Genomic DNA, 23,276 nt, shown 5'->3' on the forward strand with positions numbered 1-23,276 from the left:
CATGCCTAAGCACAGCTATTTCTCTATATTGTGCTTTCCAGAGTTTTCCATAAGGCATCAGTGGCTGCTAACACCACATAGTTATTTCTGTATTTAAACCAAAATCCCCAGTTATAATCCGGATAGTCCTGGCTGGGTGGAGTGCAGAACCCACACTGTTAACTCCGGATAGCAATAATTAAAAGAAAATAAAATCAAAGCAGCTCGTGGAAGAAATGGAACATTTTTCTGCAAAAGCCAAGAGATTATATTAAACTTCAGTGGTTTAATAAAATCGTATGAAGTTTGGGAGCATATTTTTCCTGGGACTTAATCTATTTATACATCTAAAAAAGTAAACAGAATATCACTTTACTTGACCACACAGAAAACCCGATACACCATGGCTATTCCGCTGTATATATTTCTTGGTGAATTGCTTCCACCTTCGGTTTCACTTAATGGACCCAAAGTTATACATGTTCATCTTCTAATGCCTGTGTGAAATCCCGGCCCCACTGAAGTCAGTGGCAAAGCTCCAACTGAGTTCAGTGGGCCCAGGATCTCACCTTCTGTGTTCAACAGAGTTGTGCTGATTTAAACCTGCTAAGGACCTGACCTCAAGCAGGTTGTTTCACCTCCTTGTACTTCTTGTACAAGTATTTCCTCATTTGTAAAGTAGGGATAAATATTACTTGCCTGGATCACAGAGGGGCTGCGAGGACTAAAGGCCAGATCCTATTTCACCTTCATGTGCCTAAGTGGCACTTATATAGCCACAGAACTACAGTTTGGAGCATTTATGCGGTCTGGGAGTCAGTGTAGCTTTGTGCTCCCAGTGCTTTCGTATTGTGCGTGCTCGGTAGTCTGCACTCTGGCTGCAGAGCTATTCAGACAAGATGAGATTGCCCAGGCACATGCATAAAACTGAGTAAATCCTGAACTTTTATTCACCAAAAAACCATGACTAGTGAGTGTTCAGTACAGGAAGAGGCCTTCCCTATTTTTAGCCTAATAACCTAGAGGTTAGGCTGTTTACCCAAGGAGTGGGAAATCCAGGTGTGAAGCTCTAGCCCTCCCCCAAACCCAGAATAAGATTGAACCTTAATTTTCCCCTTCCTAGGAAAGTGCTTTAACCACCAGGCCTTGGGTGAGGCACTGCCCAACGTGCCCTCTAGCATGCCATTATAAGTGAGAAAGGAATATGGTTCTACATTTTCAAACAAGGTTATGCATCTCTAGGTAGAGGTGATCACTGCTGCTAAGAGTTATTTTTAAGTGAGTGAAACAGCCACCAGTGGCTAGTTTTGCATTTTAATATATATTGTAAACCTCTCCCCCCCGTCCCTTGCATTGATGCCATCAGCAAAAAGATAACACAGCCTCAATACCCGTAAACTTTATTAAATGTGTGCTTCTTCATTCTTAAATTAAATTAAAATCAATCATGTTCAGACAGAAATAGCACCAAGGGAAAAAAATAAAAATAAAAAACAGGATCCCAAAGCAAAGGAAAACCAGAAAGCATTATGTACAAATAAAAATTATTAGAGTTTTAAAAAAGGGAAACACAGGGACACTTTCCCTACTCTGGAGACCTAACATTTCATATACTAACATGTGTGGGGTAGAAATGAGGAGGCTGGATATGAGAGTTATTTAAAATAAATAAATACATTCAGGGTATAAATTTCCAAATAACAAGCATGTCATTTCTTGACATATAACTTAATAATACCATAACCCCTCCCTCCCGAATACCAGTTACATGAAAATACAGGAGCCTCATTCATTGAAATCCCATGATATACTGGCTTTTAGATTCATATGTAATGCTTAAAGTATTTGGATATGACAATAACTTGTGAGTTTATGGTATACCCCATGGCACACAATTAGCCCTTTAGACTAATGCTGATGTAGCAGCTTTTTCCAGGAAATCACAGCAACATAAAAATTTCTCTTAGCCCATCAATGCAAAGGTCAGATTTATTTTTCACAAGCTAACTTCCTAAAGTTATTGCAAGCTTTTCAGATCCATTTTGGCAGAGCTGAATTCAGTGCCCCTTCCAGATTAAGCAAAGCATTTAAGCACGCACTGAAATAGCAAGCAAGTACCTAAGTGCCTGGCAGAATAAGGGTGGTGTTAGTAAGTTAAGGTCTGGAAGGCTGGTCCAAACTGTGCTGAAAACAGAAAGATGACCATTGATTTGTATGAATAATGCATCCGGCCCTGATGGCACGTTGAAAAGGCAAGTGCATTGGAGTCTTTCAACAGCATTAGACCACAGCACTGATCTTGAGAGATGCTGAACGTCTGTCCCATGAAAGTTAATCAAGGGGAGCTCCAAGTGCTCAGTGCCTCTGTTAATAAGGCTGTCAGTTAAAACCTTGGGGACCAATTCTGTGCTTACTTGAATGCAACTCAGGGTGCAAGTCCTGCCCACCCTGATTCTATTGCATTCTTTGTATTTGGTTGTATGAGTGTGGAAATGCCTTGGAATCCTAGCCATGGATCAGGACCCTGCTATGCTAGGGGCTGTACAAACAGAGCAATATCACTGATTTCAATTGGCAGACTGATTTATGATGGGGATAAATAAGATGAAACCACAGCAAAGTTTCATCTGAGAAACTAGTAGCAGGATTTGATTCCTGATATTGATGCCATTCTTTTAAGATTTTAAAGTGATACTGCTAAGGCATAATAGTGGCATCTGGTAATGAAAGCCCAAAGCTCATCTCCTCTGAACAACATGTATGCTTATTTAAACTGAAAGATTTTTAAATACCTAGTTTGCTTTCCCTTGCATTTTGTTTGCTGATTTTTTTCCATTGGGAAAATAAAACTCTAATTATAAAAAGAAATTGAAAGTCACCTATAGTTTCACTTATATATAAAAAAGAGCATAGCAGGAAGGGTCAGGGCAGGAAAGGAAAGGAAATTTCTGGCTGGGATTTTCAAAGGAGCCAAAAGGATTCAGGTACATAATTCCTAGACTGCAATGGGATTTGGATGTGTAACTTCCCTTAGACTAATTTAAAAGTTTATTCAAACTGAGCGGGAGTTTCAAAAATGTCTAAATCCCAAATCCTCAAAGATATTTTGGTGCCTTTTTCCCACTGAAAAGCACCTAAAAACCTTTCAAGATGTGGACTTAAGTGACTCAGGAGCATTGAAAATAAATAAGTAGGAGAGATTTTCCAAGGCACAAAAGACAATGAGTTGCCCAAGGACTTGTCTACACACTTTAGTTGAACTGCCTCATCTATATTGATATAGCTTAGTAGTATTAACCTCCTTGAGCATAGGAAAACATATATGCAAAAAGAGGCTTCACAGCAACTGGATGGGAAAGTGAATAACAGATACCAGTAAAAACCCCTGAAACATGGAAGATATCAAATTTTGCTATTTGAAATGGAAACTTCCACTTTTTAGTTTATCTAATAAAGATGTCACATTTGCTCAAATAACTTGTTTTCCTAGATACCAGTAAAAAAAAAAAAGCATTGCTATCCTGTCTACAAGGTCTTGATGCTAGGTTTTGCACCAGTAGATCACTAATAAAAACCCAACCCCATACCCACTACTGATGTTTATACAGGGACAAAAACTAGGTAAGGAATAGCCTGGGCTAAACTCTTATTGAAAGACAGTGGGTATAGGCACAGAACTGCCATTTCTACCTTTGAAGATCTTACTTCTGTGTGCCTAAGTCATGTAGGTGCATTTGAAATCCGTAGTGGTTAGTTTTAAGAAATTTTTAATTTTGTAAGAAAAATTTTTTGGCCTGACACTCCTTGACAGTGTCTCCTTGGGAAACACCCTCCTCTCAGTTGCTAACCAGCTGGTCCCTTACCCCTCTGCTGTCAAAAGGACTTGTGCTTGAGATTCCCTTTCCCATTGGCAAGTGTTAGGAGAGACTTGCAGTGACATAAAGGGTGGAGCCCACGCCTGCACCTCTAGCTCTTCCCTAACAAGTCATGACAATAGTTTCCCAAGATAACCTTTTGTTTAACAACTATTAACATCCTGTCTGTCAGCAACAGAATTAACAAGAAGAGCAATTAACACTTTGAGAAAAAAAGGTCCTTATTCTGTTAACCTGATTTAAAATGGAATTATTGATGTCTTTGGGGTAGAGAAAATGGAACATAAAAGAGCCAAGGAGCAGTGCTTCCTCCCTGCTTCACTGTCCATTGAGAGGGCCTCAGGGAAAATGGAAGGTAATAAGTTATAACTGATTTATGTATTGTGATAGGGAGGAGATGCAGGAAGGGATGGTGGGGGGGGGAAATCACTTAGTATGTGTCCTCTCCTGCAAGCTGTACTGTGGATCTAACCTGCAGACTACCCCATACCACTCCTCCAGCTCACCGGGCTGAAAGGTTGAGCACCACTGCTCTGGGGCTATCGGGAAACACAGATTATTAGGTCACATCTCAGAGAGCAGTTTTCTGTTTCTATTCCAAGTGTGCAAAGGTGTAAAATCTATAAATATGGTAGCAGTCCCTGAAAAACAAAGGGAATGACTTCTATCATTCAAGAATGCATTTGCCAAGTGGAAGGATGGGGACTGAGTTTTCAAGTGTTTGGCTCCTTTTCATTCAAACAGGCATTGTATGGTCAGAACCAAAAGCAAACCTGACAGTTTGGACTAAATCACGACATTTTCTCCTGACAGTTTGGACTAAATATATTGGGAATTACTTTTACTGTACCAGGATTCATAGCCCATGGAAGTCAACTGGAACCCTTCCTTTGACTTGAGCCTTAAGGTCTTATGGGACTAGGATTGTTTTTTTTATAGCAGTGGTAATGATTGTAAAACAGGATGGGTCTGAGCATGCCCCACCCACTAGTCCCTGCAGGTATGATCCTAATCTGGAGTGTGCTTGTAAGGCCACTTGGGGCTCTCTCAGAGGCTCCTCTCAAGGCATAGACAGAAGTGCAGCTCCCTGGTCTAACTCATGGCACTTCATAGAGAAAGCCATCAGTTAAACTGATCCTCCCAACCTAACAGACATTAGCTGTTGGGTTTGGAGGGTGGGGGATCCAGCTTCAATTTGGAGCCAATCCAGGGAGTGTGGCTGCATCTCTATAGCCTCTTCCCCTAGCTCGGTCCCCCTGGCACCTGGTGCTGTCTCAGAATGGGAGGGGGAGAAGGTAGGAGAGGGAGCTTGTTCTGGGGTTTCTCCAGCTTGTGCTGGAGTGCTGGGGGGCAGTATGGATTGGAGCCCCCCCCCACTGTGGTTGGGGGGGGCTCCAATTCACCCACCCTACCCTCCAGCATCTGCTGGAAACCCCCCAGAATGAGCTTCCTTTGCTCCCTTCCTCCCCACCCCTCCCATTCTGAAAACAGTGCTGGGAGCAGGGCTGAGCTGTGTCAGCAGGGAGACACAAGTTGAAGGTGCTTTGCTTGAGGGTTCAGATGAAGAAGCCTCTTCATCTGAACCCTCATTTTTGCAGGATCAGGACATTTTAAAGCACTCTGCAGCCATGCACATCACAGCTGTAGAGCACTTACAGGGGCCAGATTGGTCAAAAATTGTCACTTCTGTCTGTGATAAACTGTGGTCTCAAGACCAGCCTCAGAGGCTCTTCCTTGAGTGTTTTAACTGGCAGATATCTAAATTAGAAATGTGCCTACAGGCATGGGTAGGAAGCACATCAGTAGGGCATGCTTGGGCCTGTTCTGGTGAGGACGAATTTCAATGAGAAAAGAAACAGAATTTTATTTTTTAAAAGTCTTTGTTCAGGCTATTTTAATCTGGATATTCCTAACTAGAACAAGGAGCCTTAGGCAATGTTGACAGGGAAAAGTTAACACATATACCTTGCTGACCATTGAGAAACCTTCTGGTGTGAAGTTTGGGCTGAGGGAGTAGTGACAGAGAGAGAGGGATGGAAAATGTTGTGCTCTTACTTGAGACAAACTCTTTTGCTCATCCTTGCTTTCTGATATATTCAGCTATGTGATTGTCACCACTACTCCTTTGGCTGTTGTGTGAACACCAATAAGCAAGATTTTTATAAGAGGAGTACATTGTGATGAGCCATGAATCAAGCCCTTAGATGGACCTCAAAGGGGGTGAAGACACAAAGGGAGACAGTGTGCTAAAGCCAGTAACTCCATTGCTGTGCTTTGTTCTAGGCTGTGTCTGAATGTCCTAATAACTGCTCTTTTCCCCTTTTGTTTGGATAAGATGATTATAAAATGTTTACCCAGATGTTTTTTGTGGCACAGGACACTGCCAAAAACCAGCTTAAAACTGGAGATGGAATATTCTAAAACAAGAATTTGTCCAGGAAGATGAAAGTATCAGCTGAAGGTACTGAGGGGTGGGTGACATGATGACCTCTTATGCTTGGGGGGAGAGGTGGAGGGAAGGGAGGAGGAGGAAGCAGATTCCAGAAAAATGATTTAACAATTTCCTAACCCCCAACTATTGAACTTTAGGCAGCTGTTACTGGTCTCTGAGTAAGGATACCAGAGCTCAGATAATGCACAGAAGAAAGTCTTGGTGCATAGGCCTTCAGAAAGTCCCCTCAGCATTAAATTATTTGAAATAATTTAGGAATTGAATGCATGTGAAATATCATGTGTTTGGTTCTTTAGAGGCGACAGGGAAAGGTCTCTCTGAGGCTTTGCAACTTCAGCCATGCTTAGGATAATTTTTTAAGGGACAGTTAATAGAAGAGCTGGAAAGAGAAGTTCAAAGTGGATTCAGGAGTGAGTACCAGGCTCATTTCTTGAAAATAAATATAATGTTTTATGAAAAATGTTGCTCAAGACACTGGACTGTTTTTTTTTTTAAATCCAGGGAACCGGGGTGCAAAAATGTGCTATCGATTAATAGAGAGGCCAGGACTTCTTGGGGTGATATGTTTTACTGGACCAACTTCATAGTTCAGATAAAGTTAGACAAGCTTTTGAATGCAAAATATTCTTCATCAGGTCTCCCTGGTCCAATAAAGGAAATCACCCTAAGAAATCCTTGCCTCTCACATAATTTTTGGACAATAATGGCTACATCACTCTTATACTACTGTAAACCTTGGGTTAGTAGTAATTGTATATGCATTGCCTTGACCCCTTCAGTTATCACCTCAATCCTTCAAATTTCCCATTGCTGTGAACCCTCCCAGACCACAACCTCAATTTTTTCATGGATGGCACCCAAGTGGAAGAAAGCTTTAACGTTTCTGAATCTTGAAAGAGATTGTAACATGAATTAGGGTGAGAGTGAAGGTTATGGCAAGGCTATTCTGGATGAGGCTAGTTGGAAATGGTCACGTGACTAAATTTTCACAAAAGTGGATCTTTTTTGCTCAAAAACTGAATATCTTTCCATTTTTGGGCAATAAAAACCAAAATGTTTAATTTTAAACCAATAACAACAAAATTGTTCTTGGTTTTTGAAAAATGAAACATAGTTGTTTATACCTGATGAAAAAATTCCCATTAATGGACCAACCTTCCCCCCCCCCCCCCAAAAAAAAGAACAAGAAAGAAAAAAAAATGATAAATGAAAGAATTACCTTTCCAATTTTTGCCAGAGCTTTAAAAATTGTCCCAATCTGCTCCAGGGTAATATTTTTAAAAGCAAATTGCGCATTTATATTCCTATGTTCCATTTTCCAAACATGATTAAAACCCTTAGGAGGTTAAATCCTGTTGCCTATTAACAAGACTTTGCCTCTTTAAGTTTCAAAGTCACTTCTGACAATGGGACTTAGGCACTTTTGAAAATGTTGCCCCCTTTTCAATAGACACGGTGCCAAATCCCATGGAAAAAATGACCAAGCTTGCGCTGATTTTAATAGAATTAAATTTTGGCGCTCAGCCACCTTCTTCAGCCACACCAACCCTCCTTCAACAGCAGAAAGAAAACAAATTAAGCAATGACATTGTGCCAAAAAGAAAAATCAGAACAAACAGCATTTTTCAGCACAGCTATTAAAGTTATGTATTTTTCCCTCTCCACTGATATGTAAAAAAAATATATATTATCTTATATTTTTCTTTTTTTTAAATTATTTTTTTCAGCCTCAGTCCCAGCCGAAGTCGTGCCCAGTCATCTGGTAGAACTTCATGTTGAAAGGCCGGTAGAAGTCCCGCAGTCTCTGCACCACCTCCTGGTCTATCTCGGGGTGGGGCCTGCCTTTCGTCTTCCCCAGGCAGTGGGGTTTGCTGCTGCCTTCAGCCTTTTTCAGGCACGGAAAACCCTTGGTTTTGTTGAAGTAGAAGTGTTTGTCTGTGATGATCCTCTTGAGGCCCAGGAAGTCCTGGACCCTGCCCAGCTCCCCAGCAGGGTCGCTGATCAGCCGCTCCCCGCTGACAAAGAGGATCTGCCCGATGGGGAAGTACAGGAGCCAGTTCTCCAGGTGCTTGGCATAGATGCCAATCTGGATGGCGCTCCACGAGGTGTCGATCAGGCCCGTAGTCCTGTTTTTGAAGGTCAGGCTCTCGAAGGTGGGGATGTCAGGTTTCTTGGAGAGAGTCTGCGTGTAATCAGATATGGCTCTGGTTACAGGGTCCCTTACGACTACGATGAGCTTGGTGCCCTTTGACATGGCGGAGATACGAGCGGGTGCCTCCTTGGTGACGAAGTAGCTGGGGGTTTTCTCCATGGTGATCTGCCCGTCCAGGGTCCTGGGCATTAATTCTCTGATGAGAAGAGAGAGAGAGAGACATAACAAGCATTAACCTCTCTGGGAGTGGTACATGTGAGGCAAGGGCACAGTATAGCCCACAGGGTGATGATCTAGAAACGAGCAGATTTCTATTACAGGTATAAGGATGCTATCTAATCAAAAGCCTATGAGTGGCTCTGTGAAACTGTAGGGAATGATGGGCTTTGCACCAGGGGCAAGAGAAGAGTGTGAACCCAAACAAGTGTGTTTGCCATTTGCTGTCTACTCTTTATATTGACCTATTTTGTTTTGAGGGCTTTGCTGTCTGCAACGGTGTTCAACCTCTCTGATGAGCCATTCCACCAGTATGTAATGCCCTATCATTTAACACAGCCAGGAGCAAATAGCTCCACCCTCACACAGTGCACCTGTGTTGGGTCAGTAACAGAAATGTGCTGGGTGCTGGACTGTGTCTAGATTGCAGTTATTCACAATCTGGTGCAAAACACTTCAATGTATGAGTCTAAGACAATTCTAACTGGGAATCTAAGACAGTGCTAACTGGGAATCTGGGAAGAAAAACTGTCAAAATGGAAGTGACAAGACTACCATGCTATAGTAATAAAAGTTACTAAACCACTTGATTTAGATTTATCAGATGCAACAGAAATAGTACCCCTGAGTTTGGTGGGAGCTAGAACAGACTTAGTAATGCTACCTTTCTGGTGTTCTGTCTAATATGAATGTGCTATTTTATTTTCAATAGGCTGATTTAACGGCAGTACGTCTGCTCTTAACAATAATGACTCCCATTACAAACTTCACTTGAATCATACTCCAAAATTAGTTGATGGCACAACAGCAAAAAGCAGAGTAATAGCCATATACATTTTGATGTTGCCCTCTGATGTTCACTAGGACTTGGAAGGAAATGAAGTCCTTGAGTCCCAGGGTTCTGGCCTCTCTGAGGTCACTATATGGTACCCAAGTGCCTCCATACTTGGTAAGAATAACTTCTCATACTCTTGTTACAGCAAACCAGAAACATATCCATCTCAAAGATTTACTTCATGAAGGTGTGACAGCACTGACAATGTACCTGCCTTATAACCAAGCCCTCCAAACACCTGTTTTCACATTGGTTTCACAACATGGATTGTACAAAGGTCTGGGGTTGGATGGGATGGGATGAAAACACAGCAAGATACTGTCACAGTAACAACCCTAAACTTTCTTTGCAATGGCAAGAAAGAAGTAACTGGATCTATAAATTGTATGAGTCCTGTTCCTTTAAATCCCTCTGTGTGGATGTTAGGATGTCCTCCCCTTTGGCTCACATTCAACAAAATAACACAGAGTTTCTGTAATAATGGCAATTCCTTCCTGGGGGGTGTAAGGAATTTAAAAGGTCAAGCCCATATTTCACTGTCTTTTGGTATTTTCAAGACAGCAGCACAATGATATCATGCTAAAATGTACAATATCAGTCTCTGACCTCAATGATTCCTATCTTCCTTTCAACCCAAATAAATTCTACATTCATTTCCTTTCTCTCCATTTAGGAAACTCTCATTGACTTCAGCAAGAACTGTTGTAAGCATCCACCTTTAGCTCTAAGAATTCAGCTTAATGTACAAGAAACTAGGCAAGTCAGTGTTAATATAGCTCTTATAGAAGCAACTCACCCAGCTGTATTTAAGTACTGTAAGACCTAAAACCAGGGAGTTGCATACTCCTGGTTTCTATGGCAGGGAGATTTTCCATTAACATGAGCGAGGGTTTTGTTGAAATGAAGAGTACTATATCTGGTCCCATCATTGGTGGACAGCTTCTTCAAACTGAAGAATCAGAGTATCAGCCCAGGCTCTGAGCTCCTTTGCATAATTAGGGTAAGTCAGAAAGATGCAAAGAAACCATACAGAGAGAGACCAAATCTGTAATCCATCTCTTGGCTCCTAGACACATGCAGGGAGCCTGCTCCAACATGCTGTAACTCCAGTGTGCCAGAGCACACTCAATTAATTGAGTCTGCTGGAGCATGGAATTAACATGCTCCACCAGCCTCCAGTGTCATGTGTGTCATGGTCCCTTCGCTGAAAACTGGTGGTAGGGCACTTTAAACTAAAGCTCATTCAACCAGCTTTAGTTCAAAGCACCCCATGCCAATTAAAGCACCTCCCAATGCTTCCTGGAGTACCCTCTGATGTTCAGTTTTTTTCAGGGAGCCTTTCATTAGGGCAAAGTACAGTCAGAAACCCAGAGCCAAGTTCCTTGAACATGTAAGAATGGAGCAAAATTGTCCCCCAAAGTGATTATAACAAATAAATCCAGCAAATCTAAGGAGGTGATTCTTCTGCTCTGCTTGGCACAGGTGAGACCGCAGCTGGAGTATTGCATCCAGTTCTGGGCATCACACTTTAACAAGGACATGGACAAGCTTGAGAGAGTCGAGAGAAGAGCCACCCATATGATCAGAGTCTTAAAAGACAAGCTAGATGAGGAAAGGCTGAGGGATCTGGGAAAAGAAAGCTGAGAGGGGATCTGGTAGCAGCTTACCACTACACTAGGGGAGGACATCAAGTGCTTGGTAAACAACTGCTCACCAGGGCACCCGAGGAAAAACCCAGGAGTAATGGCAACAAACTCCTGAAAGACCGTTTCAGGCTTAACATTAGGAAAACTTCTTCACAGTCAGGGTGTCCAGACTGTGGAATAAGCTCCCTCCAGGGGTTGTGCAATCACTTACCCTGGAAATCTTCAAGAGGAGACTGGACAGTCACCTTGCCGGGGTCACCTGACCCCAGTTGTCTTTCCTGCCTAGTGCAGGGGGCTGGACCCAATGATCTTCCAAGGTCCCTTCCAGCCCCTAACAATCTATGAATCTTCACTGTTGAAATAAGAGGTGTTGAAATGCTGCAAACCCACAGGATACATGCACAGAGCAATGAATCAAACCAAAAAAACCCCAACCAAAATCCCCCCGAAAACCTTCCACGTGCAGTGAGGTTCTTTAAGAAGCCTGAGAACAGAGCTGTTATTAATCAGCCATTATATGGTAGGAACCACTTTTACTGAGTCCATAGATTTGCCTTTTGTAAAGATTAAGGAAAACAATTGTGAAAGAGGAAATACGATCAATTCAGAGGTGACAAATGCTGGTGCACCAGGGAACAGGTGTAATTTTGGAGAGATTCAGAGTTAGAGCATGGCCTGTGCTCAATAAGTAATGATTAGAATATTTATCCAGGGAGAAGATGACCACTATTCTAGGTCTCTCTCATCCAAAGGCAGCTTGATCCACTGTCCCAGTGCTGTTTATCTAATGAGTACTAAAGGCAAGGTACAGTGGGCCAGCTTCAAGAGGAGGACAAGAGAGGGCTCCAGGCAAGGACCAGCCTGTGGTCCTTTATGATGGGTGATTAGAGCACCCCACTAGGATGTAGGAGATGCAAATTCAAACTCAGTCTAGGTGAGTGTAAATTCTTGCTTTCCTGCTTCCTGAGCAAGTGCTCTGGCAATTGGGGTAAAATTGGGCTAAAACTGGGCGTTCTCTGTCTACTTTCAGTAAAGTAATCCTGTTCCATTGCAGTGAGAAATAGAAGCTTGAACTGCACGTACACAGCTATGTATGGGTCACATAAGCATGCCAAGTGAAACAGGATTTAGTTCAGAAAGAATAAGTGACTTGCCTAAGATCACACAGGGATTCTGTGACGGGAAGGAATTGAGTCTCCGTGCAGTGCCTTAACCACAACACCACTTTTCCTGCTGCAACTCGCACTCTGAGAGGCCAGTGAATGCAAACTGCACCATGTTATACTCTCCTCCACTCCCCCTCCCAGACTCAGATTGCCCCACACATCACCTCTGAACAAGGCCCAACACCTATAACATTTCAGCGATTCAAATTAATGGGGTTTGGTTCAAGCACGTTTAAAAAAATTCACCTCAATTCCATTTCTTGTCTATTCTTGATATAAACGCCTGCATCTCCTCTAAATGAGCCATTTCTTTCCAGAGGAAGCTGAAAATAAGTAGGGGGGCTGTTGCACTGCCAATGAGTTTCACCTCAGTGCCAATAATAGCCCTCATGGAATCTATACTCTTTGCCTCTGAAAAACAGGGATAATAATCAAACCAGCAACTGACCCCTAATCCCTGACCTCACCAGGGCATTAGTACTAGAGTGCCATGATAAACTGCTCCCTGCCTACATTACTGTTCCTGTCTGGCAGCAGTAACATCTGGTTTGCAAACCTGTGCAATACGCCAGCAAAATTAAAGTCATCTATCAAAAAAAAAAAAAGGCTGATTTGTTATGTTACAAATGAGATAGAGACGACTTATTGTTCCAAGAGGAATGCTTTTTATTTTGTATCACGTGCCATAGATGCTTGCACTGTGCAAAAAAACTGGTCCTTGACAAGCCTGAGGATTATCTGTAGCCAACTGAACTGAATTGCTCAGAGCAGCTTTTCTCACACAGCAAAACTAATTGCACCTATGGCCATTTTACAGATACTGTCTTGTCTCTTAGTTCAGAAGCCTTACAGTGACTTGCTAGACTGGAAGCATCTGAAGTCTTTAAGGGAACAAGGAATCTGACTTTAAATCCTCTCTGCTGTCTGGCAGCTTGGAAAGGGAGTTCAGGTAGCTGGAGAGGACACAGCATTGGGTGAGAATGTGAAAGCATCTGTCAAACGGGAACTCTTTCCCTTCAGGGTGTTAATGCTGCAGTTAGATTTTGCGTATGGGAATCTAAACAATGCACTAGAGAACAATGTGTGCTTGTAATGCAGAAAAACCAAAGCCAATCTAGAATTGTGCTGTGTGCAGAAAAACAGCTATTTAATTTCATAGCAGGTATCATGATGTACAGTCATTAAGATGCAGTGAGAAAGTATGAGGGTAGGTGTAAAGAACTGAAAAAGTGGCAGGAGTGCTTAACGTTAGCCAGTTTTTGTGAACGCTCAGTATTTTGTGAGCAGTAGAGAAGAGACTGGATTTTGAGTTACGTTTCAATGGGGTATGAAATTAGTGAGATGGAGTGAGGTAGGCCCATCCTTTCCAAGTACCTACACAGTACCATTAATATAGTGTATGACTGCCTCACAGTATTTATCTTACAAAACTCCTGAGGCAGGAAAATGCTATTATTCCCTTGTGCAAGCAGAAAACTGAGTCATAGACCACCTAAGAGCAACATTTTTAAAGAGCCTGACTGAAAAAAATCCATTTTCCAAAGTGAATTAGGAACTTAAGCCCATGACAAAAGTTTTGAGGCACATAATGATGCAGATAGTATGTGTGTAGTGCAGTGGTTCTCAACTTTCTCAGCCTCGAGGTGCTCTTGCTAACTTTTCTGAATGTAGTGGCATCCCATTTCACAAACTAATTTCACTCATTTTTACTATGAAAATAGAGCAATTTTGCTGCAAAGAACTCAGAGAGGCCACAACAGGTCAGGATGGTTTTGAAAACAGTATTTGACATTTCAGGGTTTATCTTGTATCATAATACCTAACAGGACTAACATTGTGTTGGCACCCTTAAAAGGATCTCATGGCTGTGGCACCCTGTTTGAGAATCAGTGGCACTGTGGGATCTTTCAAAAATCCTCCTAAACTAGTGAAAAGCCCAACTCCAATTGATTTCAAACTCCTGGAGTCTAGGGATTATGTGAAAATCTCAGCTTTTATTTTTAACAAGGGGTGTTTCTTGCTCTCACGGCTGCACATTAAACCTTGAAAGCATTAATTGAGGGCACCTCAGTGGGTCAGAAAAGGTTCCCCAAATTTATCATTTAAAAAAAAGTCCAATGATTTGCCAATTTCATTATTTTGCGGGGCATAACTCACGTTTCTGGGAGCTGGCAATCCCACGAGGGGCCAACCTCCTGTTTTCAGCAAAGAACAAGACAAATCACGCTGGAATCAGCAGCACAACATAGGAACTGCAGGTCTAGATTGAATCAATGGTTCATATAGACTAATATCCTGTCAGCCCGGCAGCAGCCCGCTCTGGGTGTTCCAGGAGAAGGTATAAGAAACTCTGCCAGTGAATGACTCAAGTTCACAGAGAAACCTCCTGAGCTCCAGGTTGGATTACGTCTGAAATGGAGAGGTTTGCCTTTAAACATAGGGCACTGCTGAACCCTTCCCTTGGGTAATCCTGTGAAAGGCTGCTAACTTACATGGGTGTCCCACCTCCTCTGAACTGTAGTGTGCAACCAATTCAAATGAGAAACCTGGTAAATGCTCCAAGGGGTGATAAAATGTATTGCAGAGAAAGACATAGTTAGCTATGTTAGTCCGATGGCAAGTAGAAGGCAGGGTAGTTTTCTGTGTGTGTAGATATACATGCATACAGCAGCATATAAAATATTATGTGCTGGTCTAGGCATGTCCTTTCACAGCATCCGATAAAGTGAGCTAGGGCTCACAAAAGCTTATGATACACACATGCACGCATGCACGCTTACACATATAGATACACACACCCTTTGGTTAGTCTGGAAGGTGCAAGTCTACCCTGCCTTCCACAAGTTTTATAGCCAAAGCCAGTTACTTATAATAAACTAGAAAATGGAAAAGAAGGTGGGACCAAGGGGGCTGATCATGGAGAAGCTCAGCCACCCCTAGCTGTAAGGGTGCAAAGAACCCAGATCTACTGACTGAAAGGAAAAACTCACCCCAAAAGCAGCAGGGATAATTACCAACATTGCTAATACTACAAACCTTTAATTAGCCTGATAGTTGTACAGTGCCCCGAGGGGATTCTAAGATAACACACATTCACGCTTGCAATAATAAGCTGCTGTCTCCAAACATGAGCGTGTAACAAATCTATCCATGGGGGAGATGGCAAAACAACATGGAAAGCTATTCACAATGTAAATGGGGGACAGAACCCCTGCAAGTCATGGAGAAGACCCAGGTGCTCCATTCTAATGCAATCCCTTCATCGCATCCCTCAGGAAAAGGCAGCTTGTGAAGTGAGCTACATTTCCCAGTACATGATTGAGCATCACCTGCCTCTCCCTCCTGACAGGACTGCTCCCTGGAGCAGGAGTCTTGTGCTGCAGCAAACTAAGGCTGGGACTGGAGTGTCTCCTAGCTCCATGTGTGATGAGGGGAAGAGGCTGGGAGGTAGACTGCCCCTTGCAGAGCCTTGAGGAACCCTGTTGTACCAACCTGCTTCAGCCATGGGAGCAAAAGAGAAGGTACAGAATATTTTAAAGACTAAGGGTGACTCTGCTGCAGTCAACAGATCCATTGAAATAGTGAATCAAACAGCTGGAAGGGGCAGAACAGGGCAGAGAGTGGTGGGGTTGGATGAATCAGTGACTCTCTTGTAAGCAGGAACATCAGCGGGTCTGGCACAGGACACAGGCAGATAACACAAATTGTGCAGTGGCACATGGGAGGTCATTGGCAGAGCCAGGAATACAATCCAAGTTTCCTGATTCCCCAGCCAGTGCTCAATGCGCCAGGTGACAGATCTCATTTGGTGTTTGGGTGCTTAAGGAACTCCAGTGGGGCTAGGCCACAGCACAGACATGGGCATGGAGCCTCTACACCAATGGAAATAATGCTATTTACACCTATGGGGTATCTTCCTTAATACAGTCCCTGCTCAGAAGGACACCCAGTCTACAGACAAGTGGTCAGGACATGCTCAGGCCATCAGTGGTATGGGAATAAGAAGGAAGATGAAAAGTGAGTGTTACAAGACTACAATGGTCCCCAGATGAGTAAGCCACAGTGCCTTCTGGGTATTTGAGTCATTTTTTAGTTTTATTCCATGATTATTTCCTTCTCCCCATTCACAGGTTTCATGAGTTTCTAGGAGGCGTTTGGTTCTGGGATTATAACAAGGCTACAGTCCTTATTTTTGAGGGACTGGGAGTTTGTATTAGGACAGGAAAGGTATTTGTGAAGCTTCAGAGTTTAAGATCACCCATCATGAGCCTCTCCTCCCAGAAAGAGCAGGCTGAGCCCTGGTCCCACTGAAGTCATGAAGAGTTTTGGTTGGCTTAGCTTGTCACAATTATGATTACTTGTGCTTAGTGGAGGGAGGATCTGTTGAAATGGCAACCAACCAAGAAAAATTAAAAGATGTGCTTGCTCCTGTTTGTGTTTTGATAACTCTTGCAATCTCAGCGGTGTCTTCCCAATGATGAGATTAACCCTTTTGTGATGTCTTTTTTGCGTGACACAAAGGCTATCTTCAGCCTTGAGGAATGAATATGTGCCTTTTCTGCTAGTGTCGGCAGGAAGAAACATGCCAGGAGCCACTGGGAATGTGCTACCACAGCTTTGGGGAGATTAATTAATTACAAAGGGCATCTTTCATGGACATAAACAGTTGCTTGGAGGGTTCCCCAGACCAATGGCATCTGGATTTTATTGCAAAGGAGCCACTTGAAAAGACAAGAACCACAAAAATGTTTTGGCAAACATGTTTGCAAATAACCTGTGCCAGAATAAATGGATTTTGTTATTTTAATTTTAGTGGGTCTTGGGGCCTTGTTTAATTAATTAAAGAGAAAACTCCCCTCAAAGGGGGCTTTGGGGATGTTTGTACATCTTCAGCTCAGCCTTTTTCAGTTCCCCTCCTCTTCCCCACCATCTCTGCATGCTACGTCCTGTTGCAGGCTCTGTCCTAGAAAGATTTCAGGACAGCAATGGCTGGACAAACAGTGGTGATTAAGAAACACTTTTTAAAGGAACACATTTTTAAGGAACACTTACAGAAGCCAGAGTCCCCCGACTGAAAGCTGCACTTGCTGGACAAGGATTCAGCTTGAGCAATGTGCAGGACAATGCACAAAACAGGCCAAATTAATCTCTGCTGTTAACTTCACTGAATTTGCCAACAATGATGAATTCAGCTTAGGACAGGGGTCCTTAACCTGGACATCACAGTCTAAGAAATATCAGAACCACCCTTGAAAGCTTTTTTTTTTTCTGTTGTAATGTGATAACAACATGGAAAGGGTAACTATCACTTGCCTAGGCAGTCCAACTACTAGATTTGGGACTGCTGATTGGCAATGTCAGTTGTACTGTCCAGCCCCAACAAGGCTGAGAGTCATCTCATGGCCTAGTGCTGTAGAGATGAGAAGTAGCAAAAACATCAGAGCAGAGGTTTAGGCATTTTCTTCTATCGAATACATTGCAACAGGACCTGACTCCTTTACATTGTTCCTTTTTCTATTCTCATCCAACTCAGAGGGCACCAGTTACTTTCAAGATCAGAATAAATTTTAATACAGCCACAAATTTTAATACAGCCACAAACTGCTTTTGTTTTACAGTGCCTCTCTACACTGACTCCATTTCATAAAGCAAATGTACTTGTTGGTCATACTGGTCAGCCAAACCAGCTGCACAGCTGGGCGGTTGATTGCACAAAAAAGTTAACCTGTGAATGAATAAACTCCGTCAAATTTAGAGGAGTCTCTCTCGGTACTGTATCCAAACAGGACATTAGTGACCATGGTCTTCTACAGATCTCTTCTCTTTGAGGCATTTCCAGTGTCAATACATTCGTCCATTTAGATAGACTCTTGACGTAAGTCAGCCTGTCTTCCATGATCTCTCCTTCCTTCAATCTTTAACTAAAAAGGAATCCAATGCTAACTAGCTCTAATGTGTGCCCAGCTGTCCAAGACCTGATAAATGCAAACTGTACCTAAAGTTGCTCTCATCCCTCCTAAGCATTCAAATCATCTTTGCAGCTTCTCCATTGGTTGCAAAGTGTGTCACTGCACAGTCATTGCAATGACGGTGCTGTCAAACACAGACCTGGCCCACCAGGTAAGGAAGAAACAACAGGATGAGAGGAACCACTTAGTGAGGAGGATCCCATTTCTCTGTAAGATGCCCCAGGATGTGGTGGAAAATGGGCTTTTTCTTCAGAGCTACAGCTCAGCAGAGTGCAGCGTCACATGCTCAAGCTGATGTTTATGCTTATCTTTGGCTTGGTTCCTGCTGACCTGGCCATGGCCTCTAAAGGGCATGCAGACCATTTAGAGATACTCTTGGCATAAGTCTAAATCTATACATTCATCCATTTAGGTAGACTCTTAACATAAGTCAGCCTGTCTTCCATGATCTCTCCTTCCTTCAATCTTTCCAGTTATGACCAGACTTTCAATTTCTGCTTTCCTCATAATGTCTGAGAAACTCCAGCTGTCTCTTTCTGATGTTAATCAGCAGCTTCTTGCAGCCTGCTCTTAACCAAATATCTTCATTTGAAGTGTGACTTGTCCAGCATACCTTCATGATGTGCCTTAAGAACCACATCTCACTTGCTTCAATTCTCTTCTCCATACTTGACGATATTGTCCAGCATTCTGATGCATCCCTGAGGACCGGTATAACATAGCAATCCAAAACTCTTAACTTCAACCCCATAGAAATTATACTATTTGTCAATAGCTTTTTCATATTCAGAATGCATCTTTTGCCATCCCTATTCTTTGTTTTATTTCAAGATCACATTTAACATTTGATGTTATCCAGCTTCCCAAGTAGTTGAATTTATTGACCTGCCTTATCTCTTCCTTTTCCACTTTGATGTTGCATATAGGAATGATCATGTTCTTTGTAATTACCATGCATTCTGTTTTTGTATGGTTGATGCTTAGACCCTTCTTCTTGCTTTCACTAATAATTTCATCTAAAATTCCTTGCAGCTTCTCTTCTGAATCAGCTATTAAGACTGTGTCATCAGCACATAATGCAAGTTGTTCCAATTCTGTCTGCCAATGATCAGCCCTGGTAAACCCTGAGCTGATCAGAGGGGTAAAACAAGAAAAAAGAGTAGTGGACTGCAACACAGATGAGGGTGTAACATCTTCTCTACTCTCTCAGTACATATTCCAGTGAAGTCTGCAGGTTTCCAGGAGAAAACCCACTCTTTCTGCATTCATTTTATAATGCTTAGTTTTATGGGAACCAAGGAGTTATCCTGGCACATGTCCGCGAGGGGCCAGCAGGGGAGACTATGCTTAGGGGCAATGAACATGGGTTCATTAGGGGCAGGTCCTGTCAGACCAACCTGGTGGCTTTCTATGACCAGGTCACAAAATCCTTAGATGCAGGTGTAGCAGTGGATGTAGTATTTCTGGACTTTAGGAAGGCCTTTGACACTGTCTCTCACCCCATTCTCATTAAAAAACTAGGGGACTGTGGCGTCGACACCTACACAGTCAGATGGGTCACTATCTGGCTGGAGGGCCGCACCCAGAGAGTGGTGGTGGACGGGTCATTTTCAACCTGGAGAGATGTGGGCAGTGGGGTCCCCAGGGCTTGGTCCTTGGACCTGCGCTGTTCACCATCTTTATCAGCAACTTGGATGAGGGGGTAAAAAGCACCCTGTTCAAATTTGCAGATGACACTAAGATGTGGGGGGATGTGGGCACGCTAGAAGGGAGGAATAGGCTGCAATTGGACCTAGACAGGTTACAGGGGTGGGCAGATGAGAACAGGATGGGTTTCAACACTGACAAGTGCAGGGTACTGCACCTGGGGAGGAAGAACCAGCAGCAGACCTACAGGCTGGGGAACTCCCTTCTCGTCAGTGCAAAGGCAGAAAAGGATCTTGGTGTCATTATTGATGCCAAAATGAACATGGGCCAACAGTGTGGGGACGCGGTCAGGAAGGCTAACCGTACCTTGTCATGCATCCACAGATGCATCTCAAGCAGGTCCAAGGAGGTGATTATCCCCCTCTATGCGGCACTGGTCAGGACACAGTTGGAGTATTGCGTCCAATTCTGGGTGCTGCACTTCCAGAGGGATGTGGACAACATGGAGAGGGTCCAGAGGAAGGCCACCCGCATGATCAGGGGGCAGCAGGGCAGGCCCTACGAGGAGAGGCTACGGGACCTGAACCTGTTCAGCCTCCACAAGAGAAGGCTGAGGGGAGATCTAGTGGCCGTTTACAAACTGTTCAGAGGGGACCAGCAGGCAATGGGGGAGTCCCTGTTCCCTCGAGCACTACCAGGAGTGACTAGAAATAATGGTCACAAGCTGGCAGAGGGTAGATTCAGACTAGACATCAGGAGGCACTGCTTCACTGTTAGGGCGGCTAGGAGCTGGAACCAACTTCCAAAAGAAGTGGTGCTGGCTTCTACCCTGGGGGTCTTTAAGAGGAGGCTGGATGAACACCTTGCTGGGGTCATTTGACCCCAGTACTCTTTTCTGCCCATGACAGGGGGTCTGACTCGATGATCTGCTCAGGTCCCTTCCGAGCCTACAAACTATGAAACTATGAGTTAATAGCACAGGATGTGCTAAGAGCAGATTGGAATATTTAGGATAGATACAACTTGCGATGCAATACAAGGATAAGGGTCTCTTGGTAATTTACAGACAGTTGCAAGCTGCTCAAGAAAGAGAGGTTAAGGCCCAATAGCACTGCCTGCTGATTTTGAATGTCCAGTCTGAGACAGTGAAGATCTACTTTTCATACAGACAAAGGCTGTTTACAGTATTTTAGCCACCTACAGATGTAGATAGTGGGGTTTTCCAGAAATTCCCACTGGAAGCAATGGAAGTTTGACACCTACACACTTTAGAAAATCACACTACTGCCTACACGTCTTAAATACCCTTGAAAATCTAGCCCTACAAATTTACAGATATTCTTCTCTAAGCAATAAGTCGGTTCAACTGCAGCTTGGTCTGCTGAGATCACAGCCTGAGATGGCAGAGGTCAATTTTACCTCAAACTCTCATTATGAACAACTGTAGTATAATTCTCAAGAGGGATTTTTTTTGTGGCAACAAACAAAACTATAATATTGGGACAGATGTTTAAAAGCACAGAGCACATGAGAGCTGCCACTGAAAGCAAGAAGACTGGCTGGTTCTGAGGACTTGTGGGAATATGAACATTTTCATTGAGGTGTCTAGAAGGGAGCTGAATGCTCTTGACAGTCCTAGCATTTTCCAAAGGGGATCCTATGCCAGAATTCACACACAATGCATGGCTATAAGATATGCCTTCAGTCCTCTATGCTGTATTCATGTCAGTATGAAGATAAGCAGATTTTAGTCAGAAAGACAGCTATTTACAGCAGAAGGTACATTTTCCCTTCTCTGCTCTTGATGTGGACCCTTGGCACAGTACTTGCCACTAAGAGCTGCTTCTGCTTAAATCTCCTTAGTAGAGCTTTCTTTTGCACACTGCATCCCATTTGATGAAGAAACTGCAACGTACAGTATGGACATAAAAAACAATCCCCACATTGTCATGGCTTGGAAATCTGGTTGAAAACAGTTGGCATGACCTCACATTTTTCTTTTTGTCCCAAGAACTCCAAACATAAAAGTGGGCCACGATTATCAATAAAACAAGTAGTAGTATACCTATCCTAGCACTAGCATCCTGTACAACCATGTCTGTTTCCCACAGCAGCAACAGCCCCATGTCACTGTGAGTCTTGCAAAGATGCAACAGCTGGTACCTGCTGGTGCCTGGAAAAGAGGATAATTTGCTGTCTGTAATCAGCCACATTTCTCCTAATCAGAGAAACCCATTTCCTGTCTTTGGTTCCTTTACAGCTTGGGAAGCTCTTGAACCAGCTGGTAGATATGATGCAGCAAGTGAAACATCTTTTCAGTTTTAATCCACCCAGTTCCCTCTTATCCCAACTGCTGCAAAACACAAGATGTGACAATAGCAGCTCAAGCCAGGATTCAACACCCCAGACAATCTGAATCTACATGCAGGTGGCAGCAATAAATAAGGCTGCTGTAACTACAGTTATTGGCATCGATGGATGTTGACACCTATTGTAACCTGTACTCTGTAGGGTCAGTAAAAAAAAAGTTCAATCTTCTCCTAGCTCCTTGTGTGTGACAATTTCATCACAGCTGGAACAAGCGGTTCAAGGCAGAGTTTATTTCGGAAATCTATTGTGGATTTATTTTATAGTGGTAATTGATGAGAGTAGTTCATTTTTGGGTTGTGCTATGGCCTGATGACATGAACACTGAAATGGTATGATGTTCCAGACTGACCAAGTATAATCTATTCATTATCTCTGTGTCACTGGCATTAGCAGTGACAATAAATTGCCTCTATGTATGGGGTTCATTTGAGAGGGCTAGCTGAGCTAGCCACATTCATAAAACCAGTTTCAACCAGGATACGGAGTTTTTTTCTGTCAAATCCCACTCTGGTCAGTAGCAACAGAAACTGAACACTTTCAAATGGCCAATATGAAGTGCAATGAATATGACATAAATTGCTGATCTCCTAGCAGACAAAAAAAAAATCATCACAACCGACATCATGGATGGCGATAAAAACGTAACTATTTTATCAGTCCTAGTGTTGAACTGTTGAGATCAGGATGAAGATACACAGACACTGCTATAGTCTTGGGTACATTATAATATACATATTACAATACTACAATGATGAGGCCCCTGGAAGGATATGAGCATCTCACCATCTTTAATGCAATTAGCTTTGTCACAGGCTAGTGCCCAGCCTACTAGGCTATTCTTTCTTGCCTTGATAGTCATGATAAACTAAAAAGGAATCCAGTGCTAACCAGCTCTAATGTGTGCCCAGTTGTCCAAAGCCTGATAAATGCAAACTGTACCTAGAGTTGCCCTCATCCCTCCTAAGCATT

At 43.0% G+C, this 23,276-nt stretch overlaps 1 protein-coding gene across 1 annotated transcript in view; it reads right to left on the minus strand.

The window, feature by feature from the left end:
- Nucleotides 1-1,362: 1,362 nt before the first annotated feature.
- The window catches only part of LOC109282756 (heparan sulfate glucosamine 3-O-sulfotransferase 3A1-like), a 95,163-nt gene continuing 73,249 nt past the window's right edge, over nucleotides 1,363-23,276 (minus strand). Inside the window, exon 2 of the mRNA XM_059732191.1 lies at nucleotides 1,363-8,654. Coding sequence (XP_059588174.1) covers nucleotides 8,036-8,654 — 619 coding nt within the window. The 3' untranslated portion in view covers nucleotides 1,363-8,035. The remainder of the gene's footprint in view (nucleotides 8,655-23,276) is intronic.

This window comes from Alligator mississippiensis, chromosome 8 (assembly GCF_030867095.1).
Source record: "Alligator mississippiensis isolate rAllMis1 chromosome 8, rAllMis1, whole genome shotgun sequence".
Lineage (NCBI taxonomy): Eukaryota > Metazoa > Chordata > Crocodylia > Alligatoridae > Alligator > Alligator mississippiensis.